We start from the raw sequence: 21,319 nt of genomic DNA, 5'->3' as shown, positions 1-21,319 counted from the left end.
AGCTTAAAAATTGGTACATATAACGTTTGTGGTCTTAACAATTATGATAAACGGAGGAAGGTGCAAGCTGAATTAAAATTCATCAATCCTGATATTATGTGCATTCAGGAGACGCATATTTCTTGGTCCCACAGGCAAAAGTTGGATGATTTAGGATATGTTACCTTGGTGGCCTCTAAACAATTGGATACGACAAGGGGAGTTGCCATATTGGCACGTCCCTCCTTAGTCAAGTCAGAACGCTCTTTGGTAGATGTACATGGTCGCTGGGCAATTCTTGACTGCTTAGTGGGAGAAAAGCGGTTTACCCTTTGCACTGTATATGGATCTAACCTGGACGAGGCAAATGTTTTTGATCATCTAAATGGGGAGCTCGCTTTATGGCCTTCACCATTAGTGTTTTGTGGAGACCTTAATATCCATTTGGACAGTGACTGGGCGAGCCCCTCCTCCCAGGTATACAGGGGTCGTAAGCCTAAAGTTTTTCAGGCGTTAAGGAACTTGATGGTTGATCATGGCTTGGTTGATGGTTGGAACTCCATATATCCTCAATTTCCTGGATATACATTTTTTTCCTCCCCTCATAACAAATTATTTCGGTTGGTCTATCTTTTTATACCTGTAGCCTGGGCCTCTTGCAGCCAAATCCAAGTTTGTCCTAGACTTCTATCCGATCATGCTCCTGTAGTTATTTCTTTGTCAAATATTGCTATTACCAGACCCTCCTCTCCTAATGGCAAACTGCACTTTAAAGTAGCTTGTATTGTGGGTGCTACATCAGCTTGGGAAAGATGGTGGGTCCTGGACTATTACTCATGTTAGTAAGTAATGGAATCATTACCCCTTTGTTAGTGCTCTTTGTCCCAGTCATTACTCTACAAGGTCATACAAGAGCTAATAACCAGGCACCAAGACTATCAATAGACAAAGTTTATTAGTATTATATGATATTACAGAATCCAGAACATCAGATGAAAAAACAATGCATACTACAAAATGTAAGTCCAATCTGTAATGAGACTCAAAGGTATTTGGATTGGACCAAGTCACTGCCCTACATATTTCTTATAACAAAACACTAGCCGCCTCAGCCGCCTCAGCCCATGAATTGGGAACAGTCCTTGTAGCAAAACGTCTATAGGAACATCACATCCTGCCGACCAAAATATGCTCAGGATTTGGCGACCTTGACTCATCTACTCAGGGTTTCTGTTGATACCCTTTTTTGTTCGTTTTGCTACCCCTTGCGAGAAAAACAGACACTTTGATTCCCTAAACTCCTTTTCTATCTGGAAATAAACCAGTATTGCCATTTTGATATCTAATTTGACAGGAGTTGAACAAGACAAATCTTTACCAGGAACCATAAGGATTAGCTTTTGTGAAAAATTGCACTTTTTTGGGACCTTTGGCCTAAACATGGGATCTGGTCCAAGTACTACACTATCCAATAGGAATTTAAGGCGAGGGTACTTTATTTTCAGATAGCCCAGTTCCCCTAGCCTTCTGACAGATGTTTTAACCAGAAATGCCACATTTGGCCATAACCAAGAGGTAATGTGCAGACCCCAAATGCTCAAATATTACCCCTTGCAAGCCCTTCAAGACTACGTATAAATCCCAATTTGCAAACCAGTTTCTTTAATCTGAAACTTTTCAAAAGTTTTAATGGTATTGGAAATACTTTGGAACTATCCGAAACCTCCTCTCTAAAGACTCTTAATTGGTGTCCAATGTGCCAGCAAGGGAAATGATGCCAATCTTAATAAAAATCAGTCTGTCAAACAATCCAAGATTTGGAACTGATCACATGATGTAGCTTTCAAACCTTTAGCCAAACACTATTTTCAAAATGAAGCCAATGCTTGGAATAGGACCTGAGGGTCATATTTAGTGCCACCTCCCTAGAACACTTCAAGTTTGGCAGGGCACGTCTCTGTTTCCATGCCATGAGATGTAAACTCACCAGTTGTTTCTGTGATAGCACTGGAAATCGAAGAGGCAGATGAATCCGTGGAAGATACAAGTATTGTTTAACTGCAAGTCAGTAGAGTAACTCAATATGATGGGTCCTCCTTCATATAAGGAAGAGAGGCCCCAGAATCTCCCATATCTCACAGATATTCATTCACCTTGGGCTGAATGGGGACTGAATGGTTGGGAGGCTTGCAAAGGGATTGGGGCTCTCTGCAACACTGGGGATGCAGGGGCCTGTGTTACACCCCTGCTGTAAGCTATTTGAGTAGGGAAAACCACAGTCTGCTTCACCTCCACCCTCTGCCTTTTAGTTTTCTGTAGTACCCTTCTAAGGAGAAGTATCGGATGAAAGGCATACAGTATTCTGCTCATCCAAGGAATTATCAGCTCATCCACTGCCCAAACATTCAGGTACCATTAGTCTGAGCAATAGAGGTAAAGTAGGGCATTGTTCAGAGATGGAAATTAATCCAACCATAGATTCCCACAACTCTATTATTGTTTGCACAACCACTGGACTAAGCTGATATGATATGGAAGTTGGTAAGTTGTGACTGTGCCTGTCCGCCTGAATGTTGTCCCTTCCAGGGATATACATTGTCTTCAGGAGCAACGAGTGGATTTCTACCCGAGTACAACTAAAGTATACAAAAAAGTGATGGATAGAATGCTTGAATTAATTTAAGCCACTGGTAATTAGTCAGGCCGCTCCCAATCCTTCTTTATTTTGCAGACCATGTCAGCCCAGTTTGGATCCAGCTATAAGCAAATCAGTCTTGACCCTGCTCCAATTGAAACAGTCCTGCCTGAACTGTCAAGCCAGGTCCTCACCTGGAACCCCAAATGGTTTCGCCCTAGTTATGGGCTCATCAGCCGGGTACAGCTTGGTTCAAAGTACAACTAGCTTTCACTAACTCTGCTGGAGCTCTGATTGCCTTTTGTTTATGAGAGAAGCAACTATGCAGTGAGATGTCCACTTGAATCACTTTTTTTCTTGAGCACTACTGGCTAAATTCCACCAAACATTTTTTTTATTCCTCCAGAGCCTTTTGAACTAGTTCTTCACTAGACCCTCTGGTTTAACCAAAACTTACTGCCAAAATGAGGGTCAATTCGAATGGGAGTAGCAGCAGACTTTGATATCGGGAATCCACCCTGATAGTGCCCTCTTGGTCTTTTCCAATTCTCCAGACTTATTCCTCATTGCTTTTTTGTTACTTTTCATGAGCTGGCCCCCTTTCACGTTTTACAGTTCCTTCCTCACTGACTTCTTAGCAAGTGTATCATCAGGTTTGAATAGAAGACAAAGTAAAATAGTACGGCTGACTATTAAGTATCACTTCCTGCAACCATTTAACTACTTATGTATTTTCAACAGTATTTATCAAGCATTCATGGTTCATGTCATTATTGTTTAGTTTTATATTCCCTTGGTAGGAAAGATGTGGCCGCAAGCATTTGATGGCTCAGTAATTTTGAATACTGCATTCCCTTAGTATATAAGCTGTACACTTGCTTTTTAGGTCTCGCAGGCGTAGGCTGCACACATGCGCAGGCTCGCTGGCGAGATTTAACGTTTTGGGGATTTTTCAGTAAAGGGCCGGCGTCACCGTTTATGCTAAACGGCGGCCAGCCATTGGGAAAGAGCTGTTGGTGACGTTTTCGCTCTGCTTTTTCTGCCGTCCCACTTGGACGGCCTCGCCTGCTTTCCTTCTGAAGTAAAAGGTTTCTTATCTTTATGGGGCCACACACATTGCCCCATAAAGATAAGAAACCTTTAAGCAGGCAAGGCAGTCCAAGTGGGACGGCAGAAAAAGGCAAACGAAAACGTCATGGCGAGCACTTGTTCTTCAATTTGTGCATTGGCAACTTGAGGGAGCGCAGCATGCCGAGCTGTAGCTTCGCATATGGAGGGCGGCGCCCTTCCTTTTGTTCTGCACACGTTTTGTGTGCGAGTGTGCCCCGAACCATTCGTGCCCTGAGGCTGCTCCAGAGAGCCCAGTGCACCCGCCGGCAGTGAGTGCTGCCTAACTGCCTCGTCTCCACTCTGCTGGGTGAGGGGGTGTGGTGCGTGATGTACCTCTGTGCACTGCTGGGGTGTGAGCCTCGTCACCGCTCTGCTGGGGGGGCAGTGTGCACTTCTGGGGGTGTGTGAGCCTGCATGCATGCTTCTCTTCTGCTGCGGCCTGCATGCATGTCTACGCTCTGCTAAGGGGTGCCAGTGTGTACTTCTGGGGGTGTGACAAATGTATTGAGTTGTTTGCAGCTCAGTCGGTTGCTCTCCGGTTATAGAGGTGTGTGTGTATGCGATTGTCTGTCCCCATGAGGTTAAACGTTTAATCCCGCTGACCCAGCCTTTTGTTCCTTACAGGGGCATGTAACTAGACACTTACTCTCCCACAGTGTTGTACGTGTCCTTCAGGGACACCATTTTGTATCATTGTGTGGCGCTGTGAGTAAAAACTGTTAAATATGCCCCCTTCTGCGGTGCCAGTTACAGCGGCCCCGGGAGACTAAAACTCTAAGTTGGCTTTGCCAGAATTGAAACCTGTGACACCCCCATTCTCTAGCGTGAATAAACGCGTCCCCGAGTTTTATCACTCGCTAGCCTGCCTGCCTGCATGCCTCGTCTCCGCTGTGCTGTGTCGGCTTACCAACTCTTGGAGTTTGAAAATTCAGTGTCATTTTTCTAGCACCATTATATTTTATGTTTTTAATAAGCAGCACGGCACATAAACCATGCTGCCCTGCTTACTAAATGCATAAAGTATTGAAAAAATAAAGTTTAATGAGCCGTGCCTTTCTTTTACACGGTGCCGTTCACCAAACTCCTTTTGGGCTCTCTGCAAGCCCTGCCTCACCCCACTCCAAACAAAGGTGCGGCTCGCCAAACTACTTTTTCAATATTTTATTATTTTAATGAGCAGTGCGGCACAGGCAATATGCTGCCTGCTTACTAAAAGTATAAAATATTGGAAAAAAGAGTTTGGTGAGCCACGCCTTTATTTTATTTCTTTAGCAGCCGATCGGGATGGGACAGCAGAGGAGCGTGGGCAGGGCGGGGATAGAGGGGGCTCGGAAGGGGAGGAAAGGGCTGGGTCGGAGCAGAAGATCTGAGACAAGAGGTGTGGCGCCGCGGCAAGGGCGACTGACTCCGGAATCTGGGGATCACACTTTGATCGCCTGCAGCAGATTAGCCCAGCACCATGTGACTCTGGGCAATAGCTTGCTTAATCTTCCCGATGGCCCCCAGTGCCTGGAGACCCTTGCGGGTGATTGTTTGTGCTTTATAAATGTGGATTATTATTATATTATTATTATTATGAGTAGTTGCATGATGCTGGGTGGTAGAGGGGCAACAACACTTGGGGAAAGCTCAGATTACGGGTATTGGCACACATTTTGTTTACACTTTTGGTCCCCCACCCCTCCCCCCCAAACAGGGGTTTGCATTTCCAATGAGGCCTTTGCTGTGACTGTGCAGTAACAGATCCGTGCGAGTTAACTACAATGGCCGACCAGGCACATAACAACACACCCAGCCAGGCACGTATCACCGGGCCTGCCAGCAGCGCCAGCGAGAACGCTCCCTTCGAGAAGAATACCTTTTTAACTCCTTCCATTGATAATGACGTGCAAGAGTGATGCCACATAATTTTCTCTTTTTGCCATGTTTGATATGGATGCCATTTGCTTTAATGTTATACTTACCGAACTAATACAATGGCAATAGCTCAAACTCGTATTGATGCAATGCAGTAGGTCTGGCATTTACCATAGTTTAAGCTATTGGCATTGTAAATGACAATGCCTTTTATTTATGTTTTAAAAAAGGAAAAAAAAACATTGTCATTTACAATGTCAATAGCTTAAAATAACGTAAATGCGAGACCTATTGCCTTGCAAATGCTTGTTATCTCTTTCGACTCTTCTTATCGCCCATTTCCTTGTGTTTTGTTTTACTTAAACTAATGTAACTGTTATGTATTGCAGTTATTTAATGACCTCTACAAAAATAATGCGAGCCGCTCCGAGAATGCAGAAAGGAAGCACATTCAGAACTACTTCCTAGAGATGGTCACAGTAGAGGGAGTTTACGACTACTTGATGTATGTGGGTAAGGAATCCAGCTGTGCTTACTACAATATGTGATAGAAATAACAGGGGAAGGTGAGACAAAATAAAGGTTAAATTGCATCATTATCGCATTGGCTGATTTAATTTCTCCTCCTCATGTGCTTCCTCCCCTGCATGCCTTATGGTTGAGTTGTGTGACGTGCTTAGAAGGGAACCCAGTAGATTTATGGGTGCTCCTGTTGCACTTCAATTTGGAGGTCACAGTCCTGTCCTAGCTCCTGTCTTTGTCAAGACTGCCAGTCTTGTCTCTAACTTAGCCAAGCTGCGACATATAGAAATGTAGAGATCAGAGTTCATTTCAAAACAAAGATTTTTTTTTTACATACTTTGAGCCCATCTTGAACCTTAATTTGTGCGTTTTTTCTAACAAATTGCTTTTGTGTAGGGATCTTTACTGATTCATGGGCAGAAGCAAACTTCACACAAAAAGTTGCTTCTGATCAACAGCAGTATGTTTGAATCATTGCTTGTTTTATAATCCCTGCTTCGTAGTATTGTCTTAAAAAGATGTCCTGCATGACCCAAAGGTATATTGCAATTTTCAGGTCGTGTCGTGTTTCGCATACCAGACTGGGTGCATCACCTCATGATGGGCGGTCGGATCCTTTTCAAGAATACCCTAGAGACTTACACTGACTGCTACCTGAACGATAAATTACATCAACTGGTTGAAGAGCACCGTTTGGTTTCCCTGATTACGCTTCTCAGAGGTTAGTGAACCTTGGTTAACTCATCCTATTGAAGTGGTACAGGTAAGTGGCATGGTAGCAGAATGCATGAGGGCAGAAGTATGGAAAGGGCATTGTTACTTTTTCTGTGTATAGTTGTTTTTTCATGTTACTCATTTATAATACTGTGCATTGTCACATTATTTATGTTGTGCATTACTCACTGGTTGTATGTTTTTGCTCTATTAAATTGAATGTTCTATTGAACACCTTCAAAAGATTTGTTAGAAGGTTTGATGAACCACAGAACGTACAACTGTGTACACCATAAAAACTCACTTGCTACACTATATGAACTTCAAATTTAATGTTTAGTAGATTCATGAGGTTGGGCTGGAGAGTATCATTTCAATCACACTAAAACAGCGAAAACTGAGAAATGATCGTCAAACTCATTGTCTTAACCACTGCACTGCACTTTCTTCATGATGATCCCAGGATGCTCACATGACCTCTTCTCATTCCTCCTTGGAGAAAACTTTGCTGCAAAAGCACTGCTTTGTGAGGTAATGGCTAAAATACGTGAACTCATATGTTTAATATATAGAGAATGTGAGGTCAAAGAAGTTTTAAAAAAATTGTGAAATAAATTACAGAGTATATTGTGCTTTTGAGAGCATATGAAGGGAGTTTGGGAGTATTCCTTAGTGCCTGCTGATGTACGTAGGTGTTCTTCTTAAGGAAGCACTTGTGCTTTCGAAAGCTCCCTTTTTTATTCGAGCTGTCAATGAATAAGTCGACAGCATTTATTTACTCCTTTCCTGATGTTATGTCGAGACATTTGCATCTCAAAAGTACTTGGTCAGGAAGGTGTACCAACATCATTCATTGTGGTTCAGTCAGGCTACTGTCGTTTCGTTTTTTACCATACCAAGGTCAGGTCCTGTGAATGTATTTTAGTGATTATTCATCCACCTACAGGACAATTCCCAACACTTCTTAGAAGGCGCTCTTTGCATCTCTTTTGTTGGGGATGCTTGGCTAGTATCTTTGGTCCTTTCCTTGTAAACCCTCAGTTACATACCAGACTGCCTCTTTGATGGCAAAGTCCTCTTTTATCTATCCCTGATTGATTGGCTCTCATGCCCGGGTGGTTAGATAGCAGTATTTCCTCCTCATTTCAGATTTCGCTTCTCCTTCCTTCCTTAGGTGCATGTTTGTGTTGCAGTCAATAAGATCTCCTGCATACTTAGTGTTGGAAATACCCACTCCCGCACTGGAAGGGTGGTGGTGGGCTTCCCGAACACACTGTGGTAGCTTGGCTCGAGTGGTCAGGAAACAGGCACCGTGCTAAGCCTACAATATACCCATACAACAACCATGCGTGCATCCGTTCCAAAAACGACTCTACACCGTAAAAATTATGAAAATATCTTTCTTTATCTTCTTTTTCTCTTAGTTGCTGATTAGAAAAATAATTACACAATCACAATATACAAACTTTTTAAATAGTGCAGGTCAAATAAATACTGGCTTAATGATTCAATAAATAGGGGTGATCATAAATACTAAAGACATAAATATAAGTGCAGTTAATACAGGCAATTAAATATTCTGAGGCAATAAATACTGTAAACCAATAAGTATTGTGCATCAATAAATACTGTGGACCAATAAATACAGTGAAGCAATAAATAGGTTAAATACAATAAATACAGTGCCCCCAATAAATAATTGAACGCTGACAGTGACACTCAGATAATCAGATCACATTTGAGATTACTATGGGCTAATTTGGCCCAGGCACAGCTTGTGGGGATGTGGAAGGCTTGAGGGTGTCTACTCCCTGGCTTGGACAAGGCTGAGGCCTAAACTGAGGTAGATCAAGGGGGGGGAAACCAGAGACCTGGCTCTCTCACTCTACACAACCCCTCTAAAGTAGTCTCAGCTCACCCCTGGCACAGTCCAGCTGGTTCCAGCACCTCTCTAACCCCTAGAGTAGTCTCTTAGGATTCCACAGGGCCTTTGGCGCCCTCTATTCCACTTACTGCCCTTTTTCTGAAGTTCCGACGCCGCTGGAGTCGTGTCGACGCCGTGAGGCGGATCCGGTTCGATGTCGGCGGCCTCGGCACAATGTCAGTTCCTGACGACGCCGGAAGGCGGCTCCGGTTCGATGTCGGCGGCCTCGGCTCGATCTCGACCTCCGATTCGATGGCGTCGGGCAGTCTTTACTCGATGTCGACTTCGGGCGGCTCCGGTCCGATGGCGACCTCGGCTTCGATGACGTCGGCCGGCCTTGCCTCGATGTCGACTTCCGGCGGCTCCGGAGTGCGATCTCCACTCCTGACCTCCGGTGCTCCTCTCCTCAGGTTTCTGGCGACTCCGGAGTGCGACCTCCACTCCCGACCTCCGGCACGATTCTCTCAGGTTCCGGCGACTCCGGAGTGCGATCTCCACTCCCGACCTCCGGCACACTTCACCTCAGTCTCCGACGACTCCGGAGGGCGGACTTCACTCCCCCGTTGACGCCGCTCTCTCGACCTTGGTTAACTTCCTCCTCGACCTCTGTTACACCTCACGTCCTCAGTCAACGCCCCCTCACGATCTCTGGCGGCTCTGGGCACGACGTCTGCTTTTCCAGTCAGCGCCGCTTCTCCACCTCAGGCTCCAGGTATCCAGGCTACTCGACGTCCGGCTCCAGGGAAACCAGTATCCAGGTCAGGATCTTGCTGTTCTGGGTTTCTAAGGCCTGTTCCTGCTGTCCAGGTCCTTAAGATGGTTTTTCTTACTTCTTCCCACACAGGGCTCCAGGCTGGGCTCAGTCAGTAGGGACTAGTATCAAGGGTGGGTTTATGGACCCCACTCCAGGCACAAGTTTCCACCCCTGCTGCTTCACTCCTTCCTCCTTCAGGTTTCTGCTGCTCACTCTTCACCAGTCAGGTGCCAACTGCCAGCTCCAACTGCCAACTCTCTGTCTTAGCTTCCCAACATTCTAAACCGCCTCCAACGGTCACAGAGTTCTGGAATGTTCTGGAAGGTGCTAGTAGGTTCCAGTGGATGCTGGTGATGTCACAGGTGGCCACCATTTTGTGCTCCAGGCCCTCAGACAGAAGTTTCAGGGGTAGATAAAATGGCTCCCTGAATCTGCATCAACACTACAAAAAGTCTGGTGGTTCCCAAAAAGGAAAAATACTAACAGGGCTTGAGGCAAAAGTGGGACAAAATAAATAATGATGAGGAGGGACCACCCAAAGGGCTGACAGGTCTAACACTTAGGTTATTATTGATCTAAGAATTCTCTCTCATTATCCTTCTCTTGTGCTCCATCCGAGTAGTTTTGTCTGGTATGAAATAGTTTTTCGCCGCCTTCCAGTATGTTAGAGATGTTTTATCTTCCTGGTAGAAAGTGTACTGGACCTACCTGTAGCTCTCGTAGGGAATCCTCCAGATTACCCCTCCCTTTTCTAAATAGCCACTGGCCTTGCTTTTGTCCTGGGTTATTGAAAGATAGTGTGGGTGATACGGAATGGGGACTGGGGTTTGTAGGGCTGAGTCAGAACTCTTGCCTTTTTTTTTGTTAAACCATTATAGTACAAGGTAAAGCTCCTCTATACCTCAGTCTGATGGTCTGTTACAGGTTAGACACTTATTTGGTGGGCTTATATGATTCAGCTTCCATAAAAAAACAAATGCCTGCTTAGAGCATGTCTGATGTGGTAGAGAGGGCGCTGTACTTGTAAAATTAATAAACAAGATTTTCCGTAAAACTGCAAGGAAACTCAAAAAATGCATATCCATGGGGCGTGGTCTCGCTACGAATGGAGTGAGAGGCACGCTGCAGGAGCTCCAGCAGGCCGCCGCCTTTAGAAGCCTCTGTAGCGGAGTTGTGGCCCTTTCGGCACTGCTAATCGAGGTGCATGGGCAGCGGAGCAGGCAGGGCACCTCCTGAGCTGCGGATGGTGGCTTTGGTGAGCCCGTTGAGGAGACGCAGCTCCTATACACTCAGTGCCTGGGCCTGAATGTAGCGGCCGCCATCTTGCCTGTTGCGGCCTTGAGCTCCGACGAGCTCGGAGCACTGCTGATCGCCCCCATGGGCCCCGCTGGGGACTTTGCCGACCTGAGGGGGGTGCCTAGCCCGGAGTAGACGCTCGCCGCGGCTGGGGTGCGGTTGAGCCGATGGGGGCTCACTCCGGCGGCGTTGTCTGCAGCGACCGCCATCTTTGGCCTGCCCGCAGCTCCGGTCGGGACTGGGCCGATCTGCTAGCCGTGGTGCTCCTCGGGGACCTGAAGCATTCCTCCATGCCACTTGGTGAGCCTGTGCGACCTGCGACGCCCAAAGGGGGCACCTGGGGTGCGCTGGCCTCCGGGAGAACGGCTACGTCTTAGCAGCGGCCTGACCAGCGATCAAAAAAGACCCCCTTGACACCGGTGAGTTGGCGGCCGATCAAAGGCCTACATCACCTTCTGCCCGCCCCACACTGACTCTGTGTTGGGCCCCCCATGACGCTGGCGCTCTTTGTGGGCGCGAAGTAGTGGCAAGGCTCGCCGCACGTGATAGCTTCACCTGGCAGTAATTCCTGGGTCGGACGCTGCGGATCTCCCGCGGAGGCCTGCTGCTCGCTGGCTGCCCAATCCACTTGAGCGCCGGGGATGGGCTGAGGCCTACTTTGGCGGTGTGTTGGTGATTCCCCCTGCAGCCTGCTGCCTGGACTCTTGGTCGACTAACTGCCTCTGGAACTGTGAGTCTCTGCATCTCTACGCTTTCTGTTGCTGGGGGGCCCCTTGCACGCTTCGGACACCTGGGGCCACGCTTATCTGGGCTGGGACGCTGAGGCCTTGCCGGTTTGCCCTGAGGTGGCGCTGTCACCCTGACATGTGGGTGCCGGGCTGCAGGGGCTTGCTGGAGGCGACTTTGGTAGCTGAGAGGGACCTGCGGTGCACTTAATTCTCAGCCAGCCACCAGCGCTGCTTGGGCTGGGGTTTTCCCCTCTGCCCCTACCTCACATAGGGCGCCCGCTGCTGTGGCCTGTCCTGTAGCCACGGACAGTGTGGTTCTGAACTTGCACTCGCCTCCTAGATCCCCTCTTCGACTTGCCTGCAGTACGTCTGGCGCGGGGCCCTGCGGCGGCTCCGGCCCTTCAGATTTGTTCACTTGGGAACTGAACTCTTTGGTGACGTGGCACTTACGGCGACACTGACTCTTGCAGGGGCGCCTGCCCCCCTCCTGCCTTCCTGTGACAACAGGTGCAGCTGTGCGATCGAGGCCGTGCTCCAGGTCACAGTCGTCAAATTCTTTGGACAAACAGAGGAAGCTCAAGAAACATAAGAAGCACTCATAAGGTAAATCACTAAGGCGCAGTCCCTCTCCTACAAGATCTTCATCCTCTGAGTCAGAGGTGGTCGTCGTGGAGCTAGCAGATTCTTTTCCGAGTGGCCAGGCACCAGCGTCTCCACCAGACCTGGTCCCAGAACCACCCCGATCATCTCCTGCACCACCTCTGGTGCCTCTGGCTCTACAAACACTGTTTCCATCAGTGCAGAATTTCCTGGCATCGCCACAATCTTACCAAGAGTATCTGACGCCAAGCTCGGACCTGGCAACATCCCTTAACGCCATGTATGCCATTTTTGCTTGGACCACAATGCCATCTGGTGCACCCCGACTCCTTACAACCTGCCCATGTTTATGCTTTTGGCCCGGACTCTTATGCCTATATACTCCACTCCTTTAGAACCGGCATTGGCTCCTCTTTCTTTCTGTCTTGCGCTCTGCTGCATGCCACCATGTCATGGCTGACTCCGCTTCATGAGCCACCTCTTACACCGGACACAGATCTTCTGGTGGCACCACATTCTTTTCCTGGGATTGTTCCTCAAAACTGGTCCAGAAGAGAGGCCGAGAACTCTTCAAAAGGGAAGAGTACATGCTCAGGATTCACGACCTGTTTCGATCAGACTCTCATCCTTTGAACCTTTATGCGTGCGATGATGATGACGATGAGGGAGCTCAAAACTGCAAACAGGCAAGGTGCCCATCGGCCTGTGCACTGGCCACCTCCCCTAGAAATGGAGATGGAGAAGGGGCTCCCTACAGGACCCCACCACACCAGAAGTGATGTCATTCCACTCAGTGATTAAGAAAGCTGCTGAGTGCTGGCCCTGCAGCTCCTGGCGGAAGTCAAAATTAATGTTCTTACCAAGGTTTTCCTTCCAACCACACCAACGTTAGAGCCCCTATTGCCATCAATGAGGCTTTGCTGGAACAAGTCATGGCAGTCTGGTAGAAGTTCTTCTCAGAATACAGCGATCAGCAGACTAGTGGCACAGCGTTACTGTCATGCACCGGGCAATCCGCCTTTTAGCTCTACCCACCTGTAACTAGAAAGCTTGTTCATTCCTAAATCCTGCTCATCTGGACAGTGGGCAGGCACCTTCCCTTCGCCCCCTGCAGAGAGTGAGTCAAAATGTCTGGAAGTGAGGGGAAAGAAAACGTTTTCAGCAGGCAGTCTGGCACTCATATCCCTCAATGACTTTTGGTGCAGTAAACCAGTGCTTTATGGGTCATGGCCCACCTCTTTAACCCCCTCGTCCCAGAGGCAATGATGACCCACTTCCAAGAGGTTGTGAGAGTCGGACAAATAGTAATGCGCCACATTATAAAACCTAGCCTAGACTCTGTTGACTCAGTGGCATTTGCCATAGGTACCTCGTCTCTCTAGAACGGCACACCTGTCTTTGAACCTTCGGCTTCTTCTCAGTTGTGCAAGCCAATTTGATAGACCTCTCCGGTAGACCACGCCTGTTGGGGACAAAGCTGACTTTGGTTTGGAATGCTTCAAGGCGAGCAAGTTTACAGCCCTGTTCTTGGGACGCCAACAGCCTCAGCCTACAGTGGACTAGTACCAGTTTCTGCGTTTTTGAGTGTTCTTGAGAGGGTTCACCTTCCATCAATGTTAGTGCTTCCAGCCCCAGACACAACAGCTGGTCAAACCATACAAGGGTAAAACCAGAGATATGTTCTGCAAATCCCTACAGCAAGCCTCTTTTTCTTCATCTTCCTCATCCTCCTCTTCCTCACATGCACCATCAGCAAAGCAAGTCTAGTTTTCCAGTCTAAGCCTACTTCGAGCATGTGGGGGGGCTCCTTTCTGCCGGCATGGAAGTCAAGTCCTACGGATCAGTGGGTCCTTGACATCATAGAAAGAGGGTTATTCTTTCCCTTCCTTTAGCCTCCACCCCGTTTCTCCCTCATCCTCTTCCCTTTCCCCAGACCACCTTTCCATCCTGCAACAAGAAGTGGTAGCATTCCTCCTCAAAGGAGCAATGGAGTTATCAGAAGATTGGGCAAGGATACTACTCTCAATGTTTCCTTGTCCTGAAGGATGGTGGTCTACGTTGGATCCTGGACCTCAGGGACTTTCGTTTTTTCTCAGAAGGAGAAGCTCAAGATGCTGACCCTAGCTCAGGTGTTGTTGGCATTGGAAGCTGGAGACTGGATAGTGTCACTTGACCTCCTAGATGATTATTTCCACGTTCCCGCCCTGCAGTCTCATCGGAAGTACTTGAGTTTAGTGGTGGATTCTACACACTACCAGTTTGCAGCTTTCCCATTTGGTTTGACATCGGCAACTCCAATCTTCACCAAGGTGATGTTGTTTGTTGCCTCCCATCTCAAAAGGTCAGGTATCCCAATCTTCCCCTATCTGGATGACTGGTTGATCAAAGTTGGTTAACCGGAGGTGCTGACACATCACCTGCAGTTGACAGTCTTGTTACTATTCGACTATGGCTTTTCATTCAACAGGCTCAAATCTCATATGGAGCCCTCTCAACTCCTTCAGTTCATAGGACCAGTCCTAAACACAACCCTCCTCCATGGCTTCCCTCCATATCAGATAATTGCCGACATCCAGGAATTGGTCCCATCCTTTCTGGAGGGCATGGTAGTCCTAGTCCAGAAGTTCCTACACCTGCTAAGTCTGCTGGCGTTTTGCATTCTCCTATATTCACATTTTAATATGAAGGTGGTGCCTCCACAGACAGTGTTTCCAGCACTGTAGAAACCTGTCAGACTTTATTGTAATCCCCTGAGCACTGTAAAAGATGTGGGTTGGTGAGGCAGTGAAGTAAACCTGCATCGTGGGATGGCTTTCATTCCCCCTCCGATCATATCCGTTGTAGTGACGATCGCCTTCACCTTAGGGTGGGGAGCTCATCTGGAGGACCTGGAGATCCAAGGCTTTTGGTCTCCAGAGGACCAGGTACCTTCACATCAACCTGCTAGAACTGTAGATGATTCGGGTACATTCAGATCTTGACAGACAATTCAACTACTATATGATACGAAAACAAGCAAGGTGGATTATGGTCTCAACTTCTTTGCCTAGAGGCATTGAAGAGGTGGTCTTGAGCACATCATTAAAGGAACTGGTTAACAGCCAATCACCTGGTGGGTTAATTGAATATCAGAGCCAACAGCCTCATCTTGCTGGTCATGATGAGTGGAGAATCCTACTGGAGGTAGTTCAGGACATCTTCGCCCAATGGGGCGCTCCTCAAGTGGATTTGTTCACCTCCTCAGAGATGCTCAATGGCAGCAGTTCTGTACTCTCACGAGAGCCTTAGAAGACTTGTTTCAGTTGAGGTGAAGCTTTCAGCTGCACTCCATGTTTCCCCTCGTACCCTTGATGCCTCGAATACTCAGGAAAATTTCCCAAGACCAGGCAGAAGTCATTTTAATTGCCCTGGATTGGCCAAGGAGTGTGTGGTTGGCGGACCTTTGACACTTCTCCCTAAGTTTCCTACTCAAGAGGTCATTCAGTCTGGACCTTCCCTACCAGTCGGAGTGAATAGTGCTGCACCCCAGTCTCTGAGAACTACACCTTCATGCCTGGAGATTGTGCGGGGACAACTACACTCTTTTCAGCTGCCACTGGAGGTGGTCAACATAATCCTGTCCCCTTGTCGCTCCTTCACAAAATCTTTGTACTCTTTGAGATGGAAGAGCTTTGTCTTATGATGCGCAGACAGCAACGTAGGCCCTCTACAGTTGGAGCTGCCACTGCTTGTGTGTGATAGGCACTGTAAAAGGGTATGTGACTGCATTGTTGACACAACTCTTTCTCCCAAACCAGCCTTCCCTGTTTACATACCCTATTGTGATGTGTTTTCTAGAAGGATTGACTAACCTGTACCCTCCAACTCCCTTTGTTTTGTGCCAGGGGGACCTTAACTTGTTTTGACATTTTTTATATGGTCCCCGTCTCAGCCCATTCTCAATTCCAATTTACTAATGTTACTGGTGGAAATTGCCTCAACAAGGTGAGTCAGTGAGTTACTAACATTAAGCTCCTGTATGCCATTGACCTCATTTTTCCCTGACAAATTGGAGTTTCCAACCAGGGATGCTTTGCTGCCAAAAGTAGTGACTCCCTTTCGCTTAGGCCAGTTCATCACCCTACTGATCTTCCTTTCCCCAGCCCACCCCAGAATGGGCTGGGGAAAAGTGTCCCCAGGGGAACAAGTGCCATTATTGGTTGGATTCTAAGTGGGTGGTCAATTTTCATCTAGACCGCACTAAAGACATAGAACTGCAGCACCAACTCCTCATTAGGTATTACAGTTCTAAGGAATGCAAAACGGTAGAGGAGAGGACACTGTCTAGATGGATTATTCTCTACATCAAGACCTACTACGCCTTGGCTAAGAAAGACCCCCAGAAGTAATCAGGGCTCATTCAACAAGGGCCAAATCGACAGCTACAGTCCATGTCAGAGGGGTTCCAGTTACAGAAATCTGTAAGGCAGCTACATGGGCATTCCTACACACTTTTGCTAAGCGATACTGTCTGGATTCCAAAGTGCATAGGGATGGCCACTTTGCCAGATCTTGCGGGACGTATTCATTTTACCATCCATCAGCCTTCCTCCTAACTGGGATACTGTTTGGGAAACAATCCTACAGGTGAGGAATGTGTAGGTAGAAGTATCCATCTGAAAGAAACCATTAGTTATAGAGTCCCTACCTTAGAATTATCCCCAGGTGTCAGACTGGATCCAGAGAAATTATTTTGTAGCAGTACCCCCTCCGCGTCGGTAGGTGGCGTCGGTCAACTCCGCGTTTGTCATTGGCGTCGTGCTTGCTGGGATGATGTTGCGGTGTCAAATTGGCCACCGCCCCTGCACGCTGACGTCAGCTCTTTCTTTTTCCGCTCCAGCTAGCACAAATCAGGAGAGACCGTGCCCCTTAGTCGCTTTTTGACTAACCTTTTCCAACTTCTTGTCAACGTCTTTTGAGTCTTACGACTCCTGGTGCACGAGGGAAGCCATCGGCCCGGTTTCAAGCCTTGTGACTCCTGTGGTCAGTCACCAATCCGCACCTCGTGTATCCTTGGTGCCTGGAGCGCGACCACGTCCCGAAGTCGTGCTTCGACTGCCGGCCCCTGAACAAGAAGTCTTTGTGGGAGTGGTCCCGAAAGCTTTTGGAGGCCCAGCAGTCTGCTCCGTGCCGCTCGAGGTCCCGGTCGAGGGAAAGGTCGCGGGACCTGTCGTGGAGCCATCACCACTCGTCATCGAAGCCTTCGCAATCATCGGGTAAGACCAGAAGAAGATGAGAAGCATCGTTGCTCTTTGCCTTCTCCCCGTCTGTCGGCCGACGCGACTCCGGACCCGGAGCATCGTCGCTCTCCGGCTCCTTCCTCGGAGCCCGCTGGGACGGCTCTGCGCTTCCCTCCCATTCCCAGAGCTGGAGCATCCCCTGCCCAGCTTCGAGCTTTTTACGAAGCGCTTCACATCATCTTTGGGCAGCCAGACTCCGTTGGCGCACCTTCGGGCCCCGCAGACTAGGTTGGGGGCCCTGGGCCTTCGATGCCGGCACTGCAGGGCCCCCATGGATCCAGGCCTGTATCCGGATCTGTGCCGGTCGACCTCATGGTATCTTCTCCGACACCAATCCCGGTGACGACGCCCTCGACCGGCGTCGACCACATCCTCATTCCTGATGTGAAAAGAAAAAATGATGGACAGAATGCAGAAAAAGACACAGAGGACAGGGTTTCAATGTATGCGGTAGGAAGTGGCGCCTGCAACGAGTGTACGTGTTATGTATCTTTAGTGTGCGTAGGACAGTGCCACAGAACGGGGTTGACCCTGAACCCCCTAAATCACAGACCAATGGTCATACACAATCACAACGAGACTGTGCACATGTCAACAGTATAACTTTTCACTGCCAAAATCATCTGGCCAAAACCTAACAAAATGAGGATGATGCTCTCAAGTAGTAGAAACAGGAGCACCTAAATCTTCATAATCTTAAATGAAGATGACACTTCAACAAAGGCTGCTGCTGTATGCTTCCTTTTCGTAAAGATCTTTGGTGCTGGGGTGGTATTCTATTGCCATCTTCAGGTAGGGTATCCTGATAGGTGCCATATACTTTCATATGCTCCTTGAAAAATGTAATTGTTGTTGGTTTTGTGTGTATAATTAACTTATGCATATTTGATGCTACCTTAGTGAATGTGTTTCTCATGCCATGAAGCCACTATTGACTATAAATATTTCCTGCGGTAATCAAGGGTCATTTTCAGATTCCTGTCCATGCTCTTTCAAAGTCACTTACCTAATGGTTGAAGTATGGGCTTTGTTTATAATGTGATCTTGATTTGTCCTCAAAAATCGTAATCCTTTGTTAAAAAAGAAAACGAGTTGAGTGCCGAGGCTAGCATCTTAAAATGGTTTGGTGGAGTAGAAAGATTGCTGGGTATCATGATTTCTACTTTTTTCCTTATTATTTTTGCTAAATTGTTATTGTGTTTGAAACTCCTGTAGCAAGTATATTTGAATGCAACCATTAAAAAGTATCAAGTAGCGCCAGTGATCAAATGCTCTGTTAAATTTCTCGTCCTGTCTACTATTGATTACAGTTTGTTTGTCACTGCCATCAGAATCAATGGCTAAGATTTTATAAATATTAATTTTGTTCACATGACCATGTACCCTTATTGCTGTGTGTACTTCATGTATCATATGCATTAATTGTACATCTGCTATCAAACTGGAATAGCTCCTTCATAATACGAGGGAAATGATTCACAAATGAACGTTTTCTTGTCTGTCTGCTGTATAGTTTGTAACCCAAAATCAGTTTTCTTGATTGAGACTTTCACTGAGCCTACATGAATAATCGAGTTGCCTCCTACGTGAGCTTGGCTCACAGTTACCCCCTTTTTTGGACAAGTTAGGTTGCATGAAATATAATGGAAAACAAGGGTAAGATCTTTCTGTATTAGAGACAGAGGCACAAGTTAACATTGTATCAGATTAGGGGTATGTGAAATTTGTGTAATTTCCTTTTGCATAATTCCGTGAGATTTCAGGAAATATATAGGCCTGGGCGGCAAATTCCGTTCCGTTCGCGTAATTTGCGGAATTTGGGTAATTTCGCGTTCTGCGGAGAACGCGAAATTGCCCAAAATCCCGTTTTCCGCGACTTCGCGAAATTTTTGCTTGTTCGCGTTCTCAAAATGCGTGTTCGCGAGATATTTCTCCCCGAGCACGCAAACAGCGATTGTGAACAGGAAAAAAGCATCGCGAACAAGCAATTCCGCGTGTTCGCGGAATTTCTGCGTGTTTGCGGTGATTTTTTACCGTTTCGCGGAGATTTGCGTAACGCGATTACGCAAATTCCGCCCACCCCTAGAAATATATACAAACCACAATCCATGTATCTAGTGCTATTTTTGGTACAATATGTGTTATTGTCTGTTTTGGATGCAATGGTGTATTTTGAGATACAAAATAGTGATAAATCGCACATGAAGTGAAAGCCACTTGCATTTTGTTCATTCACGTTGACGCCATGTTCCCACAATAGGATTGTTTCCCGAACAGATGGAAAAATATGAACTAGTCTAACTCGAAATGGCAGGAATTATGTGAGATTACATTGGCGTGACAAAAATGTTGCTCAGACCTAATGGATATGTATTGCATATAAAGTCATTCAAATGAAGGGAGCTACCCACTAGCACAATATATGGAGACACAACAAGTAAAAAGATTCTAATAGACCTTGGTTGGTGATGAATTGCATAAAGCAATGGTATATCTGGATTTCGTTTAAGCTCTGTATCAAGCTTGCAGGTAGATTGGCCAGGCTGTTTGCCTACTGTCAAATTCCATATCTCTGTAATTCATTCAAAAGGTTTAGGCATCTAAGACAACTGAGTTGCATTATCAAATGAGTTGGACCATAATAGTTTTTCATCTAGTCGTGGGGTGTTCTTCGTAAATAGGTGGGCGACAGGGTAAACAGAGACATTGCAATATAAATGGCCAACCTCTAGAAAATTTCTTTGCTGCTTTGTAACTTTTTTTTTTTTATAAATCTGTTTATTGAACTTAAGCAACACAGTCATGCTTTACAGGTACATGTGCCATACGTCACAGTGGTAAACATAGTTTAAAGGCTGACATACAGTTTTCCCGCTATGACGGACATCCCTACCATTTCATGTAGTGGTATTTATATCATACAATGTTCTTCGGGTGTTGGGACATTTGGGGGTTCGCACAGTCCTCCCCGGTACACATTCCATTTAGTCCATATTGCAATCCATTTTTTGGGGCACCCCCGAGCCACATAGACTGTTTTCTCTCTCAACATACACCAGTCCATGTCCTCTTTCCATTTCTTCAGTTTCGGCGGCACGGTGGCCCCCCATGCCTGTGCTATGGTACGTTTAGTAATCATCTGCCCCAGAGTGGCCCATATTCTCCCCTTCACATCAAGATCTGTGGGCTCCCAGACGTTCAACAGGCATCTTTTGGCCTCGGGCATAAGAGGGACTCCCCAAACCTCGCTCATACATTTTAAAAGTTTTCCCCAGTAACCTTGAATTAACGGGCATTCCCAAAGAATATGTGTGAACGCGCCTTCCATCCCACACCGTCTCCTACACTGCCCGTCTGCGCTTTTGCCCATCATCATTAATTGCTTCTCTGAGAGGTACGCCCTGTGTAGAATCTTGCGCTGGACTAGCCTAAGTTTAGCGGATATGGCCACTTCCTTTGGTGACGAGATTGCCTCCTGCCATTCCACATCGTCCATTTCGAGGCCATCTCTTACCCATTTCTCCCGAAGTGCAGTGAGGGGATCAGGGGTATTATGAATAAGTTTCTTATATGTGAGCGATATACTTTTTTCCGTCGAGCAGCCGGTCCTCGAGTGGGGACGACTCAGGCAGCGCCGTACCAGATGGGATATTCGCCTGCAGGGAGTGTTTAATCTGTGCAGCTCGAAAGCGCTCCGAGTCAGCCATTTCGTATGTCTGCTGTAATGTTGAGAAGGGTATCACTCCCGCCCTCCCCCAGAGGTCCCTAATGTGCAAGATACCTATAAGGTCCCACCTGTCAAACCCTTTTGTGTGCCCCAATGTTCCCAGCTGTTCAGCATCCCAGAGAGGGGTGGCCATAGTGAGCCTGCTGGCCCATCGCTTTCTAACTTGTTAATGTCCAGAGAAATACCCTGTATTT

At 47.1% G+C, this 21,319-nt stretch overlaps 1 protein-coding gene across 5 annotated transcripts in view; it reads left to right on the top strand.

The window, feature by feature from the left end:
• The window catches only part of SNX14 (sorting nexin 14), a 609,680-nt gene that overhangs the window by 469,375 nt on the left and 118,986 nt on the right, over positions 1 to 21,319 (top strand). For all 5 annotated transcript variants that reach the window (XM_085611049.1, XM_085611048.1, XM_085611046.1 and 2 more), the window contains 2 exons: positions 5,971 to 6,094; positions 6,660 to 6,824. In XM_085611049.1, the coding sequence (XP_085467175.1) occupies positions 5,971 to 6,094; positions 6,660 to 6,824 (289 nt within the window). The remainder of the gene's footprint in view (positions 1 to 5,970; positions 6,095 to 6,659; positions 6,825 to 21,319) is intronic.

The sequence above is a fragment of the Triturus cristatus genome, chromosome 6 (genome assembly GCF_964204655.1).
Source record: "Triturus cristatus chromosome 6, aTriCri1.1, whole genome shotgun sequence".
Lineage (NCBI taxonomy): Eukaryota > Metazoa > Chordata > Amphibia > Caudata > Salamandridae > Triturus > Triturus cristatus.
This window is presented reverse-complemented; position numbering and strand designations above follow the sequence as displayed.